The sequence below is a fragment of the Lonchura striata genome, chromosome 3, assembly GCF_050655825.1.
Source record: "Lonchura striata isolate lonStrDom1 chromosome 3, ASM5065582v1, whole genome shotgun sequence".
Lineage (NCBI taxonomy): Eukaryota > Metazoa > Chordata > Aves > Passeriformes > Estrildidae > Lonchura > Lonchura striata.
Genome location: NC_140705.1, coordinates 99,663,647 through 99,684,428, shown reverse-complemented (window position 1 = coordinate 99,684,428; position 20,782 = coordinate 99,663,647). Strand labels below are relative to the sequence as shown.

At 35.4% G+C, this 20,782-nt stretch overlaps 1 protein-coding gene and 1 long non-coding RNA gene across 10 annotated transcripts in view; one reads left to right on the top strand and one right to left on the bottom strand.

Annotated features, from left to right (window-relative positions):
- LOC146768038 (uncharacterized) overlaps positions 1-498 on the bottom strand; it is a 41,867-nt gene extending 41,369 nt beyond the window's left edge. The window contains exon 1 of the long non-coding RNA XR_014954005.1: positions 360-498. This is a non-coding gene — a long non-coding RNA (uncharacterized LOC146768038). The remainder of the gene's footprint in view (positions 1-359) is intronic.
- A 244-nt stretch (positions 499-742) lies between these two features.
- On the top strand, positions 743-20,587 carry DYNC2LI1 (dynein cytoplasmic 2 light intermediate chain 1). 9 transcript variants are annotated; one of them, XM_021526447.3, is made up of 14 exons: positions 743-809; positions 1,599-1,722; positions 2,127-2,161; positions 2,537-2,606; positions 2,685-2,773; positions 4,866-5,052; positions 7,485-7,553; positions 8,872-8,949; positions 10,414-10,490; positions 10,842-10,912; positions 11,393-11,490; positions 12,657-12,749; positions 17,189-17,224; positions 18,934-19,112. In XM_021526447.3, exons 1-13 carry the CDS (start codon positions 796-798, stop codon positions 17,222-17,224), a joined length of 1,041 nt encoding a protein of 346 aa, XP_021382122.3. In that variant the 5' UTR covers positions 743-795; the 3' UTR covers positions 18,934-19,112. The 9 variants fall into 9 exon arrangements, with proteins under 9 accessions (XP_021382122.3, XP_021382121.3, XP_085432097.1 ...); XM_021526446.3 differs by lacking the exon at positions 17,189-17,224 and having other exon boundaries at positions 18,934-20,587; XM_085575971.1 differs by lacking the exon at positions 17,189-17,224 and having other exon boundaries at positions 743-1,015; positions 18,934-20,587.
- Positions 20,588-20,782: the final 195 nt, after the last annotated feature.

Below are 20,782 nucleotides of genomic sequence, written 5' to 3'. Positions count from 1 at the left end.
CAGTGAGGGAGACTCCACAGCCTCACTGCACAATCAGTTCCAGTGCTACAGCACCTGCACAGCAAAGCTCTTCCTCATGTTCAGGTGGAAATTTCTGTGCATCAGTTTCTGCCCACTGCCTCTTGTGCTTTTGCTCAGCACCGCTGAGCAGAGCCTGGCTCCATCCTCTGACACCTCCCTTCAGGCACTGACAGACATTGGTGATGTTCCCTCTCAGTTGCATCTCCTCAAAGCTGGACAGGCCCAGCTCCCTCAGCCTTTCCTCCTGAGAGATGCTCCAGTCCCTCACCCACCCTCGTTGCCCTCCGCTGGACAATAAAATAATTACACAATAATTTTTGTAAAGTAACTACACTTACTGTGTTTTACACAGCATTTCACAGGGGGCGGGAACTACTCAGGCCTCGCTTCACTCCCCGCACTGGTAACAAAGCTCACTGAGGGACCTGGAGTTTATCAGCAGCCAGCGCTTAAGGCCGAGGTCAAATAAGACTCCCGGAGGTGCCGTTTATTATCCCCGGCTTCCTGCACGGCTGGAGTATTTTGTGCCCTCACAAGAGCGGCTACAGCTGAGATGCCCCGAGCGCCCTCACACTCACACCGGTACCGAGGCGTGGGAGCCCTGAGCACAGCGGTGGCCGCGGCCCCCGGGGAAGCAGACCGGGCCAGACCCGGCTGGCACGGCCGCACGGCCATGCCGCTGAGGGCGGGCTGGGCCCCGCGGAACTACAGCTCCCGGCGTGCCCCGCGCCGTGCCCATGGCCACGGGCCGCCGGGCCCGCGCCCCGCGCAGCGATGCCCAAGGCCAGGTACCGGAGCCCTGCGCGGGCTGGAGACGGCGGAGCGCGCCCGCTGCCCTGGGGGAAGGGGCGGCGGCCGGGGAGAGCAGCCTGGAAGAGGGAGGAAGGGAGCTAGGGAGGGAAGGCAGGCTTAAAACGGGCCGTTCCGGCCTCTAACTAAAGCGGCCCTTGTCCGGTTGTTTCTGTAAGGGACCCCACAAAAACGGGGCGTGCAGGTGAGCGCGGGTGCCCCTGAGCGCGGGGAGCCCTCGCAGCAGCCCGGCACACCGAGCGCAGCGCCGGAGCTCTGCCGAGCCCTCCGAGCCGTGCCCGGCTCCAGAGGCTGCCAGCCTGCTGCTGCGGGAACACGCAGGAACGGGTTTGCTTATCACGCCACAGAACCTTTTAAAGGTGTCTCTGCACCGCCGCGGGCTGCCCGGGGAAGAGGTGCAGTGACCGTCCCTGGAGGTGTTCTAAGGAAAGCCTTGACGTGCCACTCAGTCGCCACTGGACTTGGTGGTGTTCGGTCACACGTTGGCTAGATGATCTCAGGGGTTTTTTCTAATCTAATTTTGTCCAAAAAGTCCTCCCGCAGTACAGCTGGTACGTGCTAAGTGTGTGCCACAAGTGGCTGATGGGGTTATGGTGGAATGTCACTTCAGCTGGTTTAGTTAGAAGTACTTCGACAAGCAGAGAGCGGGTGATGTGAAATAATAATAATCTACACCACAATAACCTTAATTTAGATGTTTTCAGGAATTAGGACCTAAGGTGTGTCTTTTCTCTAATTATTCTCTTACTTTGTTTTCTTCCAACTAGTGATACTTTATGGGACCTTGCTATAGCTGAAGTGGAGAAGAGAGAAAATCCTGATGATGATGATGATGTCAAGCCAGGGGAAGTTTGGGAAAAATCAGTATTATTTATGGGAAACAAAAATGGGGTAATCTAAATACTGTACAATTCTACACTTTTTAAACATAATTTGTGTCAGGGAAAACATCTCATCTTTTCAGATGTTAAGGTTCACTTAGTTTAAAAGACATAATAGCTCATGGTCTCATTCTACAGAGGTCTAATTGATTACTAATGTCTGTTTTAAGTACAGTGTTCCTATTACTATATTTGTCATGTCTATTTGTTTATATTTATAATAATGATAGAGTTTGATAGATTTGATTCTGATTGAAAACTGGACTTGAGTTTCCACTATAAGGCTGCAAACAGTTACATTCATTTCCAGCTTTCTGGTACTTTATTATTGGAATATTGAATGAATTTGACTTACGATACAACTTTATGCTTTAAAGGCGGTACAGTAGAGTTCTCTTTGTTTTTAATTTCTAGGGAAAGACCACTATCATACTGAGATGCCTTGAGAGGTATGTGTTAAATATTATAAAGCAGTTTTCAGCTGTAGATTAAAAAACAGTCATATTGTATGATAATTCATAATACATGTATGCAGATGTGTTTTGTGACTGGTTGACCACTTAGGAATGAACTTATTTCCTGTCATTATAACCTCTAAGGTGACCCTTTCAGTCCTTCTCCTGTGTTAGCTGAAATGAATAATTTCTTTGGGCTGATGCTGCTTCTTCTCCTGTCTTCAGTACCTGACATCTCCTGTCTAAAATTGTCCTCTCTCTACTGCTGTCTCTGAGCCAAATTTTGACTGATAAATACAATTTAGTAACCATAGAATTAAGTTTCTTTCTTTAGAAGATCCTGACAAAATTCAGTTACTTTTCCTTTAGGGAAGAGTCTCCAAAGCCAACATTAGCCTTGGAATATACTTTTGGAAGAAGGGCAAGGAGACACAATGCAGTAAGTATAAAGTATAATTTACCATATCTTTATATAGATGCACACACCTAAAAATAACATAAAGAAATTCTTTTGCAGCCTAAAGATGTAGCTCACTTTTGGGAATTAGGTGGTGGAACCTCATTAGTGGAACTCATTCGAATACCAATCACTAGCTACAACATAAGGTAAGTGTAAATATTACAGTTCCAGAGTTAATTAGAGCTTTCCTTCAAACATTAGTAATCTCTAGACCTTTAATTTTTTCTGAAACCTCTTTCAAAGTGTTAAGAGCAATTACAGAGTTTTGCTAAGAATCACTGTAATATCATGATGCTTTGCTTTGGTCTTCCTTTTCATGCTTCTCTCCTAAATAAGTTCTAAGTAATCTCACCGAAACATGGAGGAAGTAGATTGGCCTTAAGTAGCTAGAACAAGAAATACAGAAAAAGATAAGACATAATATCTTTATGCTTAGTGAAGAGCAAAAAAACAGACTTGGGGACACATGAAAAATAAAATCTTGCTTCCTACTTCTGTGTGCACACATAGATGCTCTTTTTGTGACTGATATTTCAGGGTGAAAAACAAGGCAAAAAATGGTGACAAAAAATGTCTCTGGATTTTTGGAAAATTACCTTTTAACAAGAAAGTCATTTCCCAACAGAGAGATGACATGTACAGAAGGAACCAGAGCTACTGACATTATTTGAAAACAAAAGGAAACAGAAATTTTGATACAATTAAGAGAATGTAGTGAGAAAAATCCATTAAAGTAATGAATAGCATAAGAAAAAGGAATAGAAGAAAAATTGCATGAAGAAATGACAAGGTGATAGGGGGTGCTTTTTAAAGTTTCTTTGTTAAGGCAGATGGGAGTTGAAAGGGGAGAAAAGGATCAAAATATAAGTTTTGTATTATGATGTATTGCTTAATTTCATTGGTATTGAGCTTTAACTTCTGTGGGGAAGAAAAAGGAGGGATATCATTTTTATCAGGTATATTTGCTTCTGTTTTGACTACTGAGATAATGTCATTATTTGTTGAGAGACTGAGGGAATAAAAATAAAACATTTATGGCATGTGAAGCTCTTTGTCTCCAGAAGAGCTTGGGAGAGAAAAAAATTAAGTATAATTTTTCACCCCTTGACTAAATTAATTGAGCTCTACTTCCATCAGTCTTTTCTTCCTTTCTGACTGATTAGGGATTTTCTGATGTGGATAATCTTAAGACTGTTTGCTGGGATAGCCATGTTCTGTAAGAACAATTCACTTCTGTTCACAAAGCAATATTTTAACATGCCAGTAAAAATTCTACTGTTTCCAAAAATATAAGTGCATTTTGCTGGTTTTCTCATCATTGTACTCAAGCAATTTGCTTTTTTAAAAGTTCCATAAACTATATCTAGTTTCATCAAGAGACTTTTCACTAGATTTTTCCTCCCCACAGCATTTTAAAATTAAATTGAACACTGTTCAATTTCGTAGCTTTTGTAATACCACTCTGGTCTGGAATTACCTTTTTCAAGTCAGGCTAGAACGAGATAGAATGATGGCATCCATTCAGATTACTGCATTTACAATGATCTTTACAGTTGCACTTAAATGCAGCTGGTGTTTTGGGAGGCAGGGTTTTAGAAAGAGAAGACTTCAGATTTAAAACATTTCTCATCATCAATTCACCTTTAAAAGTCTGGTAGTAGCTAAGGATGTCATAAGTACTCTTTTATCTTTCAGAAGACTTTTCTTAGGCATCCATTCAAGGTTCCAACAAACTGTCACAGTCCATGACATGACACAGAATATTGTCCTTACCAGGTTTTCTTCATTTCATACTAGAAAAGAATCATGAAAGTAGGGAACTTTCCCAGGTATACAGGGAATATAGGTAATAGTTAGGAAAGATCCTAGCCATTGGTTAACATTGCTTGGTCTGGGGTTGTAAACTTATAAGATGGCAGGGATACATAACAGCAGAAATCCTCAGTCATATAGGAAGGAACTACAGGGCTGAGGATATTTGCATATTTTACTGTTTGAAGATAGTACCCAAAAAAGAATGCTTGATTGAAAGTTGCCAAACTAATTGTTCCGAACAAGAGACAAGGGAAAGGTTTCTTCAGAGTGCAGAATATCCCTAAAAGCCATCTTGCTTTGCTGTCACATTTAATTCTCTCTTAGCAAATAGATGGACACATTTGCACTACAGGTTTGGTTTTGTATGAAAATGCTGATTGCCTCATGTGCTAAATATGTGACCAGATAATGTCTATTTAATAGATCATTTGCTGTAGTTCTGGTATTGGATCTCTCCAAACCTAATGAACTCTGGACTACTATGGAGAACCTTCTGCAGGTCACCAGGAACCAAGTGAATAAAATTTTAACCAAACTAGAAAAGACAAACCCTGAAGTAGCTGCTGAAATTAAACAGAGAATGTGGAACGATCTACAGAGGGATCACCCTGTAAGTTACTTCTAATATTTTCTCCAGATGTCACAGGCCTTTATACAGTTAAAGATAATGCTTTAGAAAATCATAAACAACTCTTTTAGATTTTTATGCATGACTGAAAATCCATTTGATGTAGATGAACCTGTTCACTGGAAAATTATAGCAATTTAATAAAAATTCAATAAGAGCAGAAACAAGGAAAGAAGGTTTCTTATATCTTTTTGTTAGATATCTAATGTGATTGTTATGGCATGTTACACCAATCAAAAGAAATAGTTTTAGAGTAGCAGTTTGCTTTTTTTCCCCCTCATCTTTCTAAAATGAAGATGAAAACTAGAATGTACAAAAGTCATCTAGCAAGAGACTAGCTGAAGGTACAAATTTAAGCAAAGAATATAGTTATAACAGCCATCAACATGACTATATACTTTGCATTTATTTAAATGTCTATCACAAACTCAATGCCTTTTGATAATCTGACAACTAATTAAATTATAAAGTTTCAGAAATGTTAACATCAGTCCTTTAAACATAATTGCTAACTAAATCTCTGGAAAAGCTAAACTAGATTATGCGCAATAGAAATGAAAAGTCATTGTGCGTTAAACCTCTGCAAATGTTGTGTGTATATAATGCATAAATAAGTATTCAACAATTCAAAGACGTGGCATGTAAGTCTAGTTAATGTAACTTCTATAAAATACTTCAATACAGCAAGTGCTTGTAGAGCTCAGAAATTTAAAAGTAACTCAAAATATATAAGAAAGCAACATAAGCAGCACTCCATAGATTTGGCATATGGGGTTTGATACTGGGATTATTTTGGTTTTTACTTTTAGAGAAGGTAATTCACAAAAAAATAACACCTACCTGCACATTTGGCAATAAATTATGACCACAGTGTGTAGTTTCATATAGGGGTTTACATATCAGAAAATTGCAAGCTTACTGCAATAAAGAAAAATAATTATGTTATTATTTGTTAAGAAAACTTGTTATTCTTGCACTGTAAGAAACACAGTTGTACCTTCTGAACTAAAATTTAGCTTCCATTATCAAAGACATCAAAATGCAAATACTATATTTCTCCTTGGTTCTCTTCTTACTTTTGTCATTGTTCAAAGAAAAATTGTATCAATTTATTAGAAGAAAGTACTATCTTTTATAGTCAAATTGAATGACAGTTTATAGTGATCTTTATGTGTCTTTTAATAGCTAAACATATTTTTATCATAAACAGGAATCAATTAAATACATATATTTCAAAGGATTAAGATATATTCCATCAGCCTGGCTAAAGAATTATTTTCTCTGATGATAAAAAATATCAATTGCAGATCCTGTTTAAAAAGGCTGAATGCATCTTAAGTACTCTGTGGTCAAAAATAAATTCCACAGTCAAAACATGAATAGGGTTCAATATACTAGTTTTGAGGTTTTTGATGTTATCCAAAATTTTTCTCTTAGTTGTGAAATGAAAGCTATTTTTTTCAGTTTTATATTCTATATACTCTTTAAGTTGCGATAGTTTTTCTTAAAGCTTTTTCTTTGACAGTGTATGAGTTAAGCCATTATTTCTCCTTTCCAAGCAGAGGATTTTCAGTATGTGCAGCTTTCTGTCAACATTCTGTCATTTAACCTGTCTGAAATACCTGGGGTTAGGAGGGAGCAGTTGGACCAACCTCTGCTACAACACATCTTTCTTTCACTGCTGCAGCCAAAGCAGCTTGAATAAATAATTTCTTGAACACATGAGGGGATTATCTCATTTCATATGGACTACAGCAAATCCTTCCAGATCACCTGAGAATTCTTGAAATTCACTTATTAAAATTTTTATCCCACATTAGCTATTTAGCACATAAGTCTGCACTCTCAGACCTGTTTTCCTCCATTGATACTGATTCACATTTTCAAGATCGTTGGATGACGTTTTCTCTTTGTGCTGATATCAAACCTTTGAAATTCACATTAAATATTGTTTAAGTGTTTGGAAAACATAATGTGGGGAGGAAAAATGTGTGACACAAGCAAATAATTAAATTTATTTTTTTTAAATTTTGTCTGCGTTCTTTTTGATTTTATCCAAAGAAGGTGAATGTCAAAAAGCCAGTTTGACTAATCCAGCCAGGCAGGTGTTCTATCAGTACATGAGGTTTTTCCTCTCTTCCTTTCCCATCTAATAATGTAATATACAGTGTAAAAGCCCTTTTATTCCAGTAAGTGTTCTACCTGCTCAGAGAGATTAGTTCCTGGCCATTTATGAAGAAAATTGGGAAATGGTAGAATATAATATGGATGTTGCATAAAGTTGATTCCTCTGTTTTAAGGTTTGGAAAACCTTGTCTTCTGTGAATTTATTTTAACCTCTTTCAGTTGCTTTAACAGTTGCAATCTTCTACAGTTTGTTTACAGAGTTTAATTGTCCTGTATCTTTTTAACAGGACAGTGCATTAGTTGACCCTTTTCCAATACCCTTGGTGATAATTGGAAGCAAATACGATATTTTTCATGTAAGTAATACTTAAGTACCTTTTTAATAATTAAATTATTCCCAGTAAATATTCTATATACTAAAATTTCACTAATATAATAGTAATCTTTTGAACTAAAGGGTGGACGGCCAGTCTTCTACCACAAAAAAAAAAAAAATCTTTCCATTCAACAGCATTAAGGAAGGCCTACTGCCATTCCTTCACAAAACACCCCAAAACTGAAGATTTTTTGAGATGTACATAGAAAATGTTGAGACACAAGTTGCTGCAGACCAAAAAGAGAAGCAAAACATCATTTCTTTTTATAATGCAATAAATCGAACTCCACATATCCCTTGTGACAGCAGCTGTAAGTTTATGGCAGTGAAAGAGGGGTGTATCTCAAATCAACTGATCAGATTTTTTTGGTAGTTGTGGCAGCTTCAGTTTGGAACTTCTTTAAAAGTAATTCCTAAGTTTCTAGAGACAAGTGAGGAATTGCATCTTTTATGGAAGGGAGGAAAGAAATGTCATAGTACTGCTGGATTCTCTCCCAGGACATAAAAATCCCCAACAAACGCATACTCACTGCACTTGATCATGAGAAACTAGGACAGTATGTTTGATTTCTAGCAGTTGTGCTAGCAGCCTGTGCTTCTCTGGATGGCTACACTTGATACCTGGCTGACTCTGAGTTACTGAATTCTTTATTAATAAGGGACTTGCTTTCTCATACCGAAGCTTTGTGCTGAGCCACAACCCCCTTAAATGTCTCTCATGTAATAAGGACAAAATGCCAGCCTGATTCCTTTGGGGGTCTATGCATTGAGTCCTGCATACATCACTGGGACCAAATTTTTACCCATTTCATCCAGGGAATGTCATCTCTATGATCTTAGATAAAAGAGACATGGATAAAAAGGTATTTTGATGCACCTTGCAAATCTTGCAGGTATTAGAATTTAGACAGCATATACCCAAAGATTTATTTAAATATTTTCACAAAAAGAAAAAAAAAATCTTCTCGTAAGCAGCATTTCTACTGGTAAAAATTTAAAACAATACCAAACAAATAAATTGAGAATTAAATGTGCCTTCTTAATTTAAAAACTTTTCCTGGACTAACATATTGCCTGAATTAGGCTTCATCTGTAAAAAAGAAACAAAGAGAAATTGTGACATTTCTTTTTAGAGTAGGCTGTTACTGATTCTGTCTTAAGATATAATTATGCTGACAGCTGAAAGCCTTATATATTGTAGCTTAAGTGCACTGCAGTTTATATAAAAAAAGAAAAAATTTAACTGTAGTATTTTGGGTTTTTTTCTTACATCTATGTTCCACTATCAACTTTTTCAGGAGTTTGACTCTGAAATGAGGAAAATAATAAGCAAGACACTTCGATTTGTTTCACATTATTATGGAGCATCATTAGTGGTGTGTATATTCACTTTCTATGTAAGAACAGAGAAGATGAACAATATTTCTGTTACAAAACAATATTTTTAAAAAATAGTACTATAAAACTCCTAGAGAAAATGGGATTTCATTGGTTTACAGTAGCTTTCATCATGAGGCTATCTGTTGAATAAGTCACTGTACTGGCAGGGGATGGATGGACATGCCTTGTGAACAAACAAACTACACAATTCCCAGTGTCAACAAACACTGAATGAAAATAGTTACTTGTAAGCCAACTTAGTTCCTGCATTAAGTTTACTGCATCTTTGGCATTTTTTTTTTTTTTTTGTACAAGAAAGGAGAATGGGCAAAAGTGATTACCTTAAATTGAATTAGAGAACTGGCCCTTTTGGTAGAAGCATGAACTTACATCAAGTGACCAAGCTTTCGTAGATTTAAAATCATGGCTCATTTTCATAGTAGACCAGATTACTACACTTAGGGTGATGAAGAAGGACAGGAGCTTCCTTACAAAAGTGAGTAGAAAGATGCCAACATGAGGACAATGAAGTATTTATTTTAGTTTGTCAGATAATTCTCTGAGTAAAGACAGAAACATGCATGCTGAGATTCACAGTCCAAAACTGCTGCATCTTGGGCTCACTGTGCATCAGGTCTAATTGTGTCAACCATCATTTATGGAATAAATAATATTTAATAGTAGCTTAGTGGTTATCAAAACAGCTTATGTTTACTTTGAATAGTTATAATCCTAGCATGTCCTTTTGCATCCATGTAAAGCTTTTTCACTCTGACACATGAATTTGTCTTTTGTTAAGTGAGAGTACAAACATCTTGGTTGGGTTTTTTTTAGTATTTAAGCATTATTGTAATTAAAAATTAGAATATAAGTATCTTGTTGCTAAAGCCTGATTGTCATTGAAATGAGAGGCAGAAACCTAATTTCCCACAGCAGGGATTGACTTCTTTCTCAAAGACATGAATCTGTTAGGATACAAAAGCCCTTAGATATGAAGAAGCATGTTGTTTGAGAATATATTCTGAGAACTGCTTTCTGATAAATCTGTACCTTTCTGCCACATTGAAGCTGTTCTTATGGCAATTATATAGTTACTGATTACATTTCTCAATGTTTATGGTATTCTGGATAATATTCAATGTAATTTAAAATCTTAACTCATTAGTCTTGGGGAAAAGATTTGTGTCTCATAATGTGCATATTTGAAAAAGTTTTGAATCAGTATTTTAAAAATTAATCTTTATTTATTCTTTTTTACCTTTCTTGATCTATATATTCAGTAACAAATATATTCATGTTTTTGAAAGGGAATGTGAGCTTTTTATTCTAGTCAATTCAGTGAACATATACCAAATTATTTGGGTCAGGTATTAATTAGAAAAGCTCTATCCTCTTTGTAGATGGCAAAATGCAATATACCTATGATGGAAGTTTCTAATACTGTTTTCTGATTAATTTAGTTTACCAGTAAATCTGAGGCTCTCCTGCTGAAAGCCCGTGCTCTTATTAATCACTTGGCATTTGGCTACGATAAAAGGTAATTTTATTGTTCAACTATTAAATGTCATGCTCAGAGCCTAAAATTGCGTATTAAAAATATTTTAATCATAATTTTTTTTTCTTAAATATTATCTCTGAAAGATTTTTATTCATGGACTTGGACTCCTGTGACTCAGCTGCCTATCTCTGCTAAGGATAGTGACAACTCCTTAGTTTTGATTCTCAAAACAATGAATGAAAAATGTGGTTACCACTGGAATTGAGTACTATTTTATTTACATGTATTTATATCCAAACCCCAGTAAGACTCCAGTCTTGGTTAGAATAGTGTTGTTTTTTGTTGATTGCTAAATGCTCACTTGATACATTTTCTTTTTTTTCTGTTTAGCAAGTCTGTATCAGTGGATCCCAGCAAACCTCTCTTTATACCAGCAGGCCTGGATTCCATGAGCCAAATAGGTTAGAACATTTCCTGTTCATTGTTTGTTGCTTAATTCTTTTGAAAACAAGAAAAACATTTTAGGCAAATAGATAAATTACAGCACATCAGTATCATGAAGGAAATAGCTTACAGATTTTAAAATTGTGATTTAGCATATTACTGAGGATTATTTATGCAGGTTTGTTAAGTAGTTTAATAAGGTCTCTGGACTGTAAAAGAGTAAAGTACCAATAAGCTTAGATCTGAAAGAAAATAAAATATACAAAACAACCCATTTCATGGTAGGAGATCAGTGTTTTTTCAAATAGTGTTTGAAAAATATACAAAACCTCTTAGCCCATTTCATGGTAGGAGATCAATGTTTTTTTCAAACTTGTTGCAGCTTGTCAGTGAAGAAGGTTAAATACTAAATTAGATGATGGTTCATTATGCAAAATTATTCTGTGATTTATGCTGTTATGACAACACACTTGTCTTATGTGTGCTGTGATCCTCAGGACCACCACCTGCTTCTGACAGTGATCTTGGAAAGCTGCGTGCCAACACACCTTTGGAACTATGGAAAAAAGTATTTGAGAAAACATTTCCTCCCAAGGTAGGGATATATATCCCATGCATACAGCTGCTTTTCTTACAGAACAGCAGCAATATCCCTTCTTTTTGTCTTTCAAGTCCACTGACTGGAATTTCCATCTCACTTAGCAATTCTCTTTAATACATTTTTAAAAGATAAAGGCTTGGATGTAGTAGTGCTACTACATCTTCAGTCACCTTCCTACATTTAGAAATTATGAAAGATGTTCTCAGTGTAAAATGCCCCAACATGATAAAGACTAAACTTCTCAGAAACTATACAGAAGTGCTATTTTTCATGTTAGTTTTCCTCATAACCCTTAAAAACAAAATAAACAAGTTTTCCTCCTGCACCCACCCTTCCAAGTGCCCCCTGAACTCGCCCTGAAACAGATGGAGAAATGAATACACTTCTCATCTTGCAAGCTTTATGGTTGTTCATCAGTGTATCAGTCTAATTAAAGATTTAAACAATTGCCAAATAGATTCACAGTCTCCTGATTTGATTCCACAATACGCTTTAAACTTAGAAACTATTTTTTATGCATTGTAAACTTATTTTTCCATTGCCTCACCTAAGAAGTAGAATTCTGTTTTATTTTATTCCATTACTGATATTATTGCCTTCTTGCTACTTTCCATTTGATATGATTGAGAAGAATTGTGCAGGACAACGTTTAAAAACAACCCTTCTCACTTGATAGTTTTTCTTACTATTAGTGTATTTGTCTTTGGAATTCAAGTTATAGTTCACTCAAAGCTAGGAAATGAAAATGCAGATATTTGGCAAAGATAGCAATCAGTTTCTCAGCTATTGAAGTAATAGTTCTGATAACCAGAACTGAATTCTAGTCATGAGTATTAAATAGTTCAGCAAGGACAACCTCAGGTGTGCCCTAACGTCATGGAACAGAAAGGATATTTTCATTTTGATGCTGAAGAGTAATAACCAACCACCAGATAAGAATATTTTCTGCCCTTTAGAATCTAGCTGCACTCTTATTTCTTCATTTTACTGACAGGTTTTTTTTTAACTAATCTGTTTCCTGTAGCACAAAATTGTTCCATAAATGCAAACTTTTAATATATTTGTATTAAAAGGAAATACTTTAATTTCTATAGTGTGGCTTTTTCTTATTAAAAGAAGATAAATTCTATCATTTGGGGTTTTGTCTTTTCTCCTTTTAGAGTTTCTGTGATTTACAAGATACCAAGGACCCCGCACAGGATAGTCAATATGCTGAGTATGAAGTTGATGTCATGAGAATTCAGAAAAACCAGGTGTGTGGTAATTCTCCAAATGCTGTTCACAGTCAGGTATTCCAGAACCACCAGCACTGCTGAACTAATAGTATATACTCTTACCTCCCCTTTTTGCCCTTAAATAATTTCAAGTTTAGATTTCAGCTTAGTTGTGAGATTTTTTTTTCCCATTGTTAAGATACTAAACCAGTAGATCATTGTTAGATCTTGAAGTTTTGGCTCTGAGTTTCTTTAGAAACTAATAATTTGATATTTTTCCTGAAATTTTACTCTAAAATTAACTCACTAAAATAAACTTTGAAGCTTTCTTGACAGTCATTTCCTCATTTCTTCGCTCTGTAGTCTCATTTGAGTGTTGACTAAAGAAATTGTAGGAAGCAATATTAAGGTCTGTGGTGGGGACTGTTTACTTCTGCTTACTTCAAAACTTATTTGAACTGGAAAGGGGCTCAGATGATAACATTTCTAACTTGAATTTGCATGCTACAGACATTTTGTCTTAAATAAGAGTGAATGGAATTGTTCTACAGAGTGATGACATGTGGTTTAACCCTTGAATTCCAGGAAAGACCTTTAGTGGGGAAAGGGTCTTCTATTTTTTCTTATAAATATTGAAGTGCTTCTGCCTTTCTCTAGATTAGTGGGAAATTAATTTTATAGAAAAATTTTTCAGCAGACTAGGTGAAAGTTAAATGCTTGGCTTATAGCTAACAGTACGTAATATCAGCTGAGTAGCAGTACTGTATATAACAGTTTTCATCAGTATGTTCATAGGCATGGGTCTGTTAAAATCAAACCAAGATTTATCCAAAGAATAAAGCAATTTCAAAAATCCCCTACAGCCTTTGAACCTGCACATTACCTGCAATATCCTGTTAATGTAGGTATCAGTTCTGGATTTCTGTCACATCAAGAGCAGTCTTAGAAATCATTAAAATCTGTAAAGCACCCTGCTTTTGGAATTTATAATACAAACATATTCAGTATAGCTACATATCTCAAAATAACTATATGGTGTACTAGTTTTGTTATTTTTACATAATAATGTGTTGCAAAAGAAGATACTGGAATGTATTGATTAAATCATACAGGAAAATATTAATTTTCTGGTTTTAAACAAAAGAGACAGGCTTTTAGAATCTTAATCTGTTCAAGGGCATTGCAAACCATTATAGCTTCTTTTTGTTGGACTACTACAAGTAATTTGAGCATTAAAGAGAAAATTACTTTTGTTATCTGCAGTTATTTCCTAAGTTTTTATCACAAAGTTTAATTTTTACAAGATTATTTGCACATTATTAAAATGTTTTATACTAAGAATTTGAATTACACCAAGCTAAAAATATATATCTAAAAGAAAAGAACTCTCTAGTTGCAGTGTTTCTTGAAGTGTCCTTCAGTTTTCCAGTTCAATGGAAAGCAGCACAAAAATCGTGTTTTTAAAGCCACTTTTTAAATTCATCATGTGTCTGACATTCTTTATAGTCTCATGGTACCTCATGTTGCATAGGAGGACCAGTATATTAAAGATGGTCAATATGCAACGTTGCTAATTTGCAAAATATGCAAAATATGCTAATGAAATCATGGGACTAATGAAAAATTAAAAGTATAATGTGATGACAGTGAGTGTTTTCATGTTATCATTTTTCTCGGTTACTTTTGGTTAATTAATGTTACTTTGGACTACAGATGATAGCCTATTTGCTTATTTATCTCAAAGATAAGCTTCACAAGAAAAGCAGCACAAAACCAGCAAGGGAAGCAAAACACAACCCCTGTCACTGCATCTGATAGAATAATCAGCAATACCTGACTGACTCACTCCTCATCAGGACTGCTCAATAATACTGTAACAAATTTAGAGATAATTGTGGCAATACAGAGTTTAAATAAATAATTTCCACCTTTGTCATTCTGATTGAAGGATTTGCCTGCATCCTATCAGAGTAAAAAGATTGTATTCTAATTCTTGAGTATAAAATAAGAAAACAGTTTAAAAAAGTCAAGAAAGTCCCTGGCTGACTCTGAGGTGCTGTTAGCCAGCATTTATCTGAGATGCTGTTTGGCTGTAGAAGTTTAGAGTTCACCTCATCAGCATTCTGACATAACTGTTTTCTTTTAGACTAGATTATTTTGCCTCCTTAATATTTTCAGAGTTAACTATGAAATGTACCACTTTCTCTCTAAAGATTTTTGCTCTGGAAAGCTCTCTGAGGTTGTCTTTTCCTCACTGTGCCTTTCTTCAAGATGGAGTACATCTCTCCCAACTATGTCTTTTCAGAATTCTTTTCCTACAGAAATTCCTACAGAATTCTTGCCCCACAGACATACATAGCACAGGTTTATATCAAATAGTGCTGTTGGAATTGTTTACTGCTTTTCATTCCCTGTAGTTAACCTCTAAGAGAGAATACAGCATCAGGGACCCTTCTGAAATTTATATCTCAAATTATTAACTAGCAGGTTAATAATTAATTATTAACTAGCAGTGAGATATTTTTAAATAATATTTCTGATCACTGAGCACCTATGGGGAGCATGAAAGTCTTCCTTAGTTCCTTCTAAATGTTTGTGGCAGTGAGAGCCTGGCACGTGTGAATGTCTGTTCTCTTTCCTTTAGAAATGCTTTCTGCCACAGATGTAAGTACTCTAAGGTGTCTTTTTGAAGGTTTTTCTTTGTTTCCTGCTATGCCTTCACTGCTAATACTCAAAATAGGTGCTTGGACCATTTGATCTGGACCTGAGACTGCAGCTTCATTCATTGATGCAACAGATAAAGCTCAACCTCGAGTTCAGTGAACTGGAGAGCCTCCTACTCATGTGCTTCAGAAATCATGCAGTGCTAAAGTTCACAGTGACTGCTCCTTGTTACACAGAGCTATTACTTCAGGGATTGGTGCCAGTTCTAGCTGAAGCCTCGTGCCATGAAGTGGATGCCTGGTGCCATTTGGTGTCAGCTAACAAGTTGTGGAAGCAGATCTTAACGAACAGATATGTAATTTAAGACTTTTTTTAAAAAGTCATAAACACAAGAAGATTCTACATCTCACAAGAAAGAATAGTTGCATTTTCCCTAAAATTGCAGCAACCTAATCAACTCACAACCAAATGTCACCTCCGTGTCAGATGTGCAGCTGACATAGGGACTATGCTGGCCAACAGACTGAGAGCTGTATTTTTTCAGCATACTTTGCTGGCATAATCATATTGCTGAACTTCAGGAGACCATTTCAGTCACATTCCACAAAACAGAAGATTTCATACTGTGCCATGAACCCTTGGTCACACCAGTGTTACTGGGCAGAGAAATATAATAGGTCCTTACCTTAACCTGCATAACAGAGCAGTACTACCTTTCATTTTCTCCACAGGAGGACATGTGCTAGTCTTCATAAGAGAAAAAGTTATTTAGGATATTTACGTAGCTGCTAAGAACAAGCTTTCTTGTTTTCACATGAAAGCATGTCCAAATGGGTAAAAAAGATTTCATTTTTAAAGCAAATTAAAGTGCATTATTAGAGTACTGTAACTAAATTTTCTACTAAAGTTTTTGTCCTTAAGACTTTGAATTAGTGTTTCAGTACTTGGTTGCTTTCACCATGTTACAGATTGAGGGCACTTCCAGTAAGAAACTGCATGAGAAGGAAAGCTGAAGCCCTATCAGTCACTCAGAACAGAGGAAATGCAACAATTAAGGCTTTTCCTGCAATCTTAATTTTTCCTTCTTGTTTGTAGACATTGTAGTATTGTCTTTAATTACATGATCATATACTATTTTGCTGATGTTCAATTCAATTGTTCAGTATTTCTTTTCATCATCATTATTCTTTATATACCTTATTTTTCAACCTGCCATTCAGACACTTCAATGAACACAAAAGTATTAATTTTTTTTTTCTCTGAGAGTGTGTGGTAATGTTATCTTATCTGAGTGCCTCACAAACATCAGTTAAGTCTTTCTTCCCAATCTCTTTATGAGATTAGGTGTGATCTTCCCCATTTGACAGATGAAGAATTTACAGAAACATAGAAGTACAGAAGCATTAAGATTTAGAAAAAAAAAATTAAGCCCACTTTATGCCAATGTTGAGACATGTGTGATAAGTTGCTAGCACTATTTATGTTTAAAGCATTCAGATCACACTGAAAGCATATTTAAATTGCAATTATTTTTTCTTTGTATATCTGACCTCTGTCCCCTATACTTGCACCCACAAAACAAGTGTAGCATAATGCTAGCATGAAAATTTTGGTGTACTTTGAGATACATTCTTTTGTAGGATCTTCTTTTCTTTGGAGAGATGATCTTTTAGCTGATTGAATCATCAGTCTATTCTAGAATCCTGCTCATGTTTGCAGTATAGAACTTGACAAGCAGGAAGGGGCCTTTTTCAAGAGGGTCTCTGGAGTGACCCTTAAGTAGTGCTTGAAAGAATTACATTTCTGATTTACAGGGATGCATTTTACTTTCTGTTCTACATAGAAACTAGGTAAGTGTACTTTGCTGACAACACTTCCCCTCCTGAATCACTGACATTAGTTAAAAGATTGTTTTTTTCTAAATATCCTCCCATTTAATTTTTTTTTTTCATTTCTTATTGTTCAAATCTTAACATTACCTAGATACCTGTCCAAAATAAATACTTATAATTTTGTTCTGTACTTCTGTATGTAGTGGAGTAGCTATACAACTTTAATATATGCTGTGGTTTGACAGTTAGCATGTTTGTATTGTTGTGAATTGCCTTTATATTGAATTGACTCCTAGGCTAGCTAAATGTGAGCAAAATTAATTCTACTAAATTACCTGCCTCTTTCTTGAAAGAATTTAGTCAGAGGATAAATCTGCAAGAGTAATTATTTAACCAACACCTGTAGACATGACCCCCAGATGGTACTGTCATTATATAAAACTTGGCTATCTAATTTTACCCTTTCCTGAAACCTTTGAGAAAGTTTTAAAATGAAATTACTTAGCAAAAATCAGATTTCATGTGCTCCTTAAAATACCACAGTATTTTTTTATTCCTAACTGCTGGCAAGTTTCCAACAGTTTAGTATGTTTCAAGATCATAATTACTTATATATTAATAATGAGGGAATGAAAATACTGAATAAAGACCAGCTTAGACACAGAACAGTTCAACTGGAGTTGTAGCTAATAATGCAACTTATTGGTTTACGACACAATATATTCTGTGTCAGTCCCCCATGGAGTTACTTAACCCTACCACTAGATTCCTACAAGCATCAGGAAGAACGTGCACTGACTAAAAATTTTCTCTCTGCTCATACAGCTGGAGTGCTTTCTGATAATTCTGCACCTCTGGCAAAGCTGCTGAAGTGACTTCATGAGAGAAAATTCCATTTATTACTTCCATACAATCTTAAAATTATGACTGCTTGTTGTTCTGCCCTTTAATTTAGTCTTCTTCCCTCTGTTCTCTGGACTGATAGTTAATACTTCTGTTAAATTAACCAGGTGTGATTTCTGTTATTTTGTCACACTGATACTTGCATGCCTACAGCAGAATCTCTCTTACTCTTTGAAGTCCATTCTATTAAAATCAAAATAACAATTGTAAAACACATGTCCACTGTTGAAGGTCTTTGCTACATTTATCCTAAGCACTGGTTTATGTCCTCCTCTTTCCTGATCTAAGTAAGATATGGTGAATTTTTGTCTTGCAAGCAGTACAGGGTTAGGTCTAAAAGTACCTAACTTTTTTAAAGCATCATCTTCCTGTAAATTTGCTGGAAGCCTTACTCTGAAGTAAATGAAAAGTCATCATAATGCTTCCTAAATTATTACTTTTTGCTGAATAAAATCTTTAGAAATTACTCCTGACAGTACACACCCCTATATAAAATTCAGCAGAGGAAACTTGTTTGTAATGGTGCTAGAAACTCCTATTACAGGCTTCAGTGCTCCACTTGACTGAGATGAGGTCACTTGTCTACCTTGGTAGTACTCTACTGATCTAAAGTACAGCAAAATGTAGCTTCCTCCATGACAGCAAATGTGGCAAAAATTCATAGCACTTTTAGGTTAATTTTGTTAAACAGAGAAATACAGTATACCTTCTCTGCAGTGAAATGTGTTTGTACATAGATACGTTTGCCAAATAAATACATCAAGTTTCTGGAGACTTTTAGTAATGACAAAATTAGCTTAATACGTATTTATGTTTCTTTTTAGGAACTTGAACAATACAAAAGAAATGCCTCTAAATCCTGGAAAGAAATGGATTTTGACTCCGATTGATGAACTGCTGTGTCTTCAGTTTAACACCATTTACAAAATTATTTTTATAATTTTTACATTGCATTAACAATTTCATCTGATGCAGTTGAAAATATATAATATCAAACTACCAAGTATTTATTTGGTATTTATTAATCATCCCTGTTGTTATTTTTATAAAGGGAGCTGTTTATTCACTCAGTCTAAATTAGTTTATCTTGGCACTGGCAAACCGTTTTAAAAAGTGGGGAAAAAGGAATTTTAAATTGCTCTCAGATGGGTTTGTATATGCAGACTGGCATTAGTCAGTTCAACTTAATTTATAAGTTAGAACACATTATTTGATTTACTTTTGAATACTTCTACCCTAAGCATATATTTAAATATAAAGAAGTTTTCACACCCAAAACACGAAATTGTGTAGTGTGCTAGGCATCTTTTTGTAGTTCAAAACAAAAGCTTAAGAATTACTTACATAATTGTTTGATATATTTGCATAAATAAATAAATAAATAAATAAATCTCAAACTGACATAGTAAAGTGGAGTTAAAACCTTCATTGACCTGATTTCAGAAGTGTGCTTTCTCTCTGTCACAGAATCATACAGTTTAATACAGGACTTACTTCTTGCAATGTATAATGTCACACACAGTTTAGAAGATGGATGTTTTTGTCATATATTCAAATGCTAGGAAGTCAGTCTAATTAATTTGATAGATACTTGGTTAGTGCTGAGACTATTACTGGTTCACATGCAGCCTAAAGCAGGAATGGGTTTTTGTCCATGCACACCTCACTAATGTGAGATGCACTGAGTGTTCAGAGAATGCCCAAAACAATCCACATTAAAGCCAGAGGTGTCTCCCAAGAGCTCACACTTGTCAGAGAGCGAATGTCTGAACAGTCACTTGGCAAACCAGATCAAACCTACATGCTCATAAAAATGGGAAACACAGACTAATTGGTATCTTTCCAGATATTTAAAGCTATTTGTTATTTTTAATATATTTGTTCACCAGATATTTTTCTGATAACATTTCTATCTCAGAATATTTTACATAAAGATGCTAGAAAAATACACTTAAGTGGAAATACTGTATTACCTTGAGGATTGGATTTTAAATTCCTTGTTATGAACTGCCTCATCTCAAAACTATCATATAAAACTAGCTATACAATTACAGAATTTTATGACACATATATACTTACCTCCTTAGAGAAATCTGTCTCTCTGCAAAAACTAATTTTTTCATAGAACATGAAAATAAGATACAAAATTTAGGAATTCTGTGTCTGTTATGTTTTCAATTTTGAAAGGCCCATGAAAGAAATTTCCAAATATGAAAATGGCATTGCTTCTTACAAACAACTTCTATACTTTTTACCTAGTTAAACTTATATTTTATTAAATAAAACCAAAACATTATTAAACATATTTTTTGCCTTGTAATTAATAAAGTGCTTCCAAAACAAGATTAGAACTTGACAGTGGAAAGTTTACTATCATTTACAAGGCAAAACCAACTTGGGTAACTTTGATACTGCTTCAAGATCCTGTATTCATCAATAGTACAGTGTGTATAAGATTAAAGTGGAGTGATTTCTTGATTCTGTCTTTACACGTTTTTGATTTGTTTCCTTTCTACAGATTCCTCAAACGGTATCAAAACAAGGCATAAGACTGAAAATACAATCATAGAAATGAGATTTACTAGCAGGTGGACCCCTCTACTTACTAGTAGTGGTTAAAAAGCAAAATAGTGGGGAAAAACAAGCACCATTGCTATGTTGTTAAAAATTGTT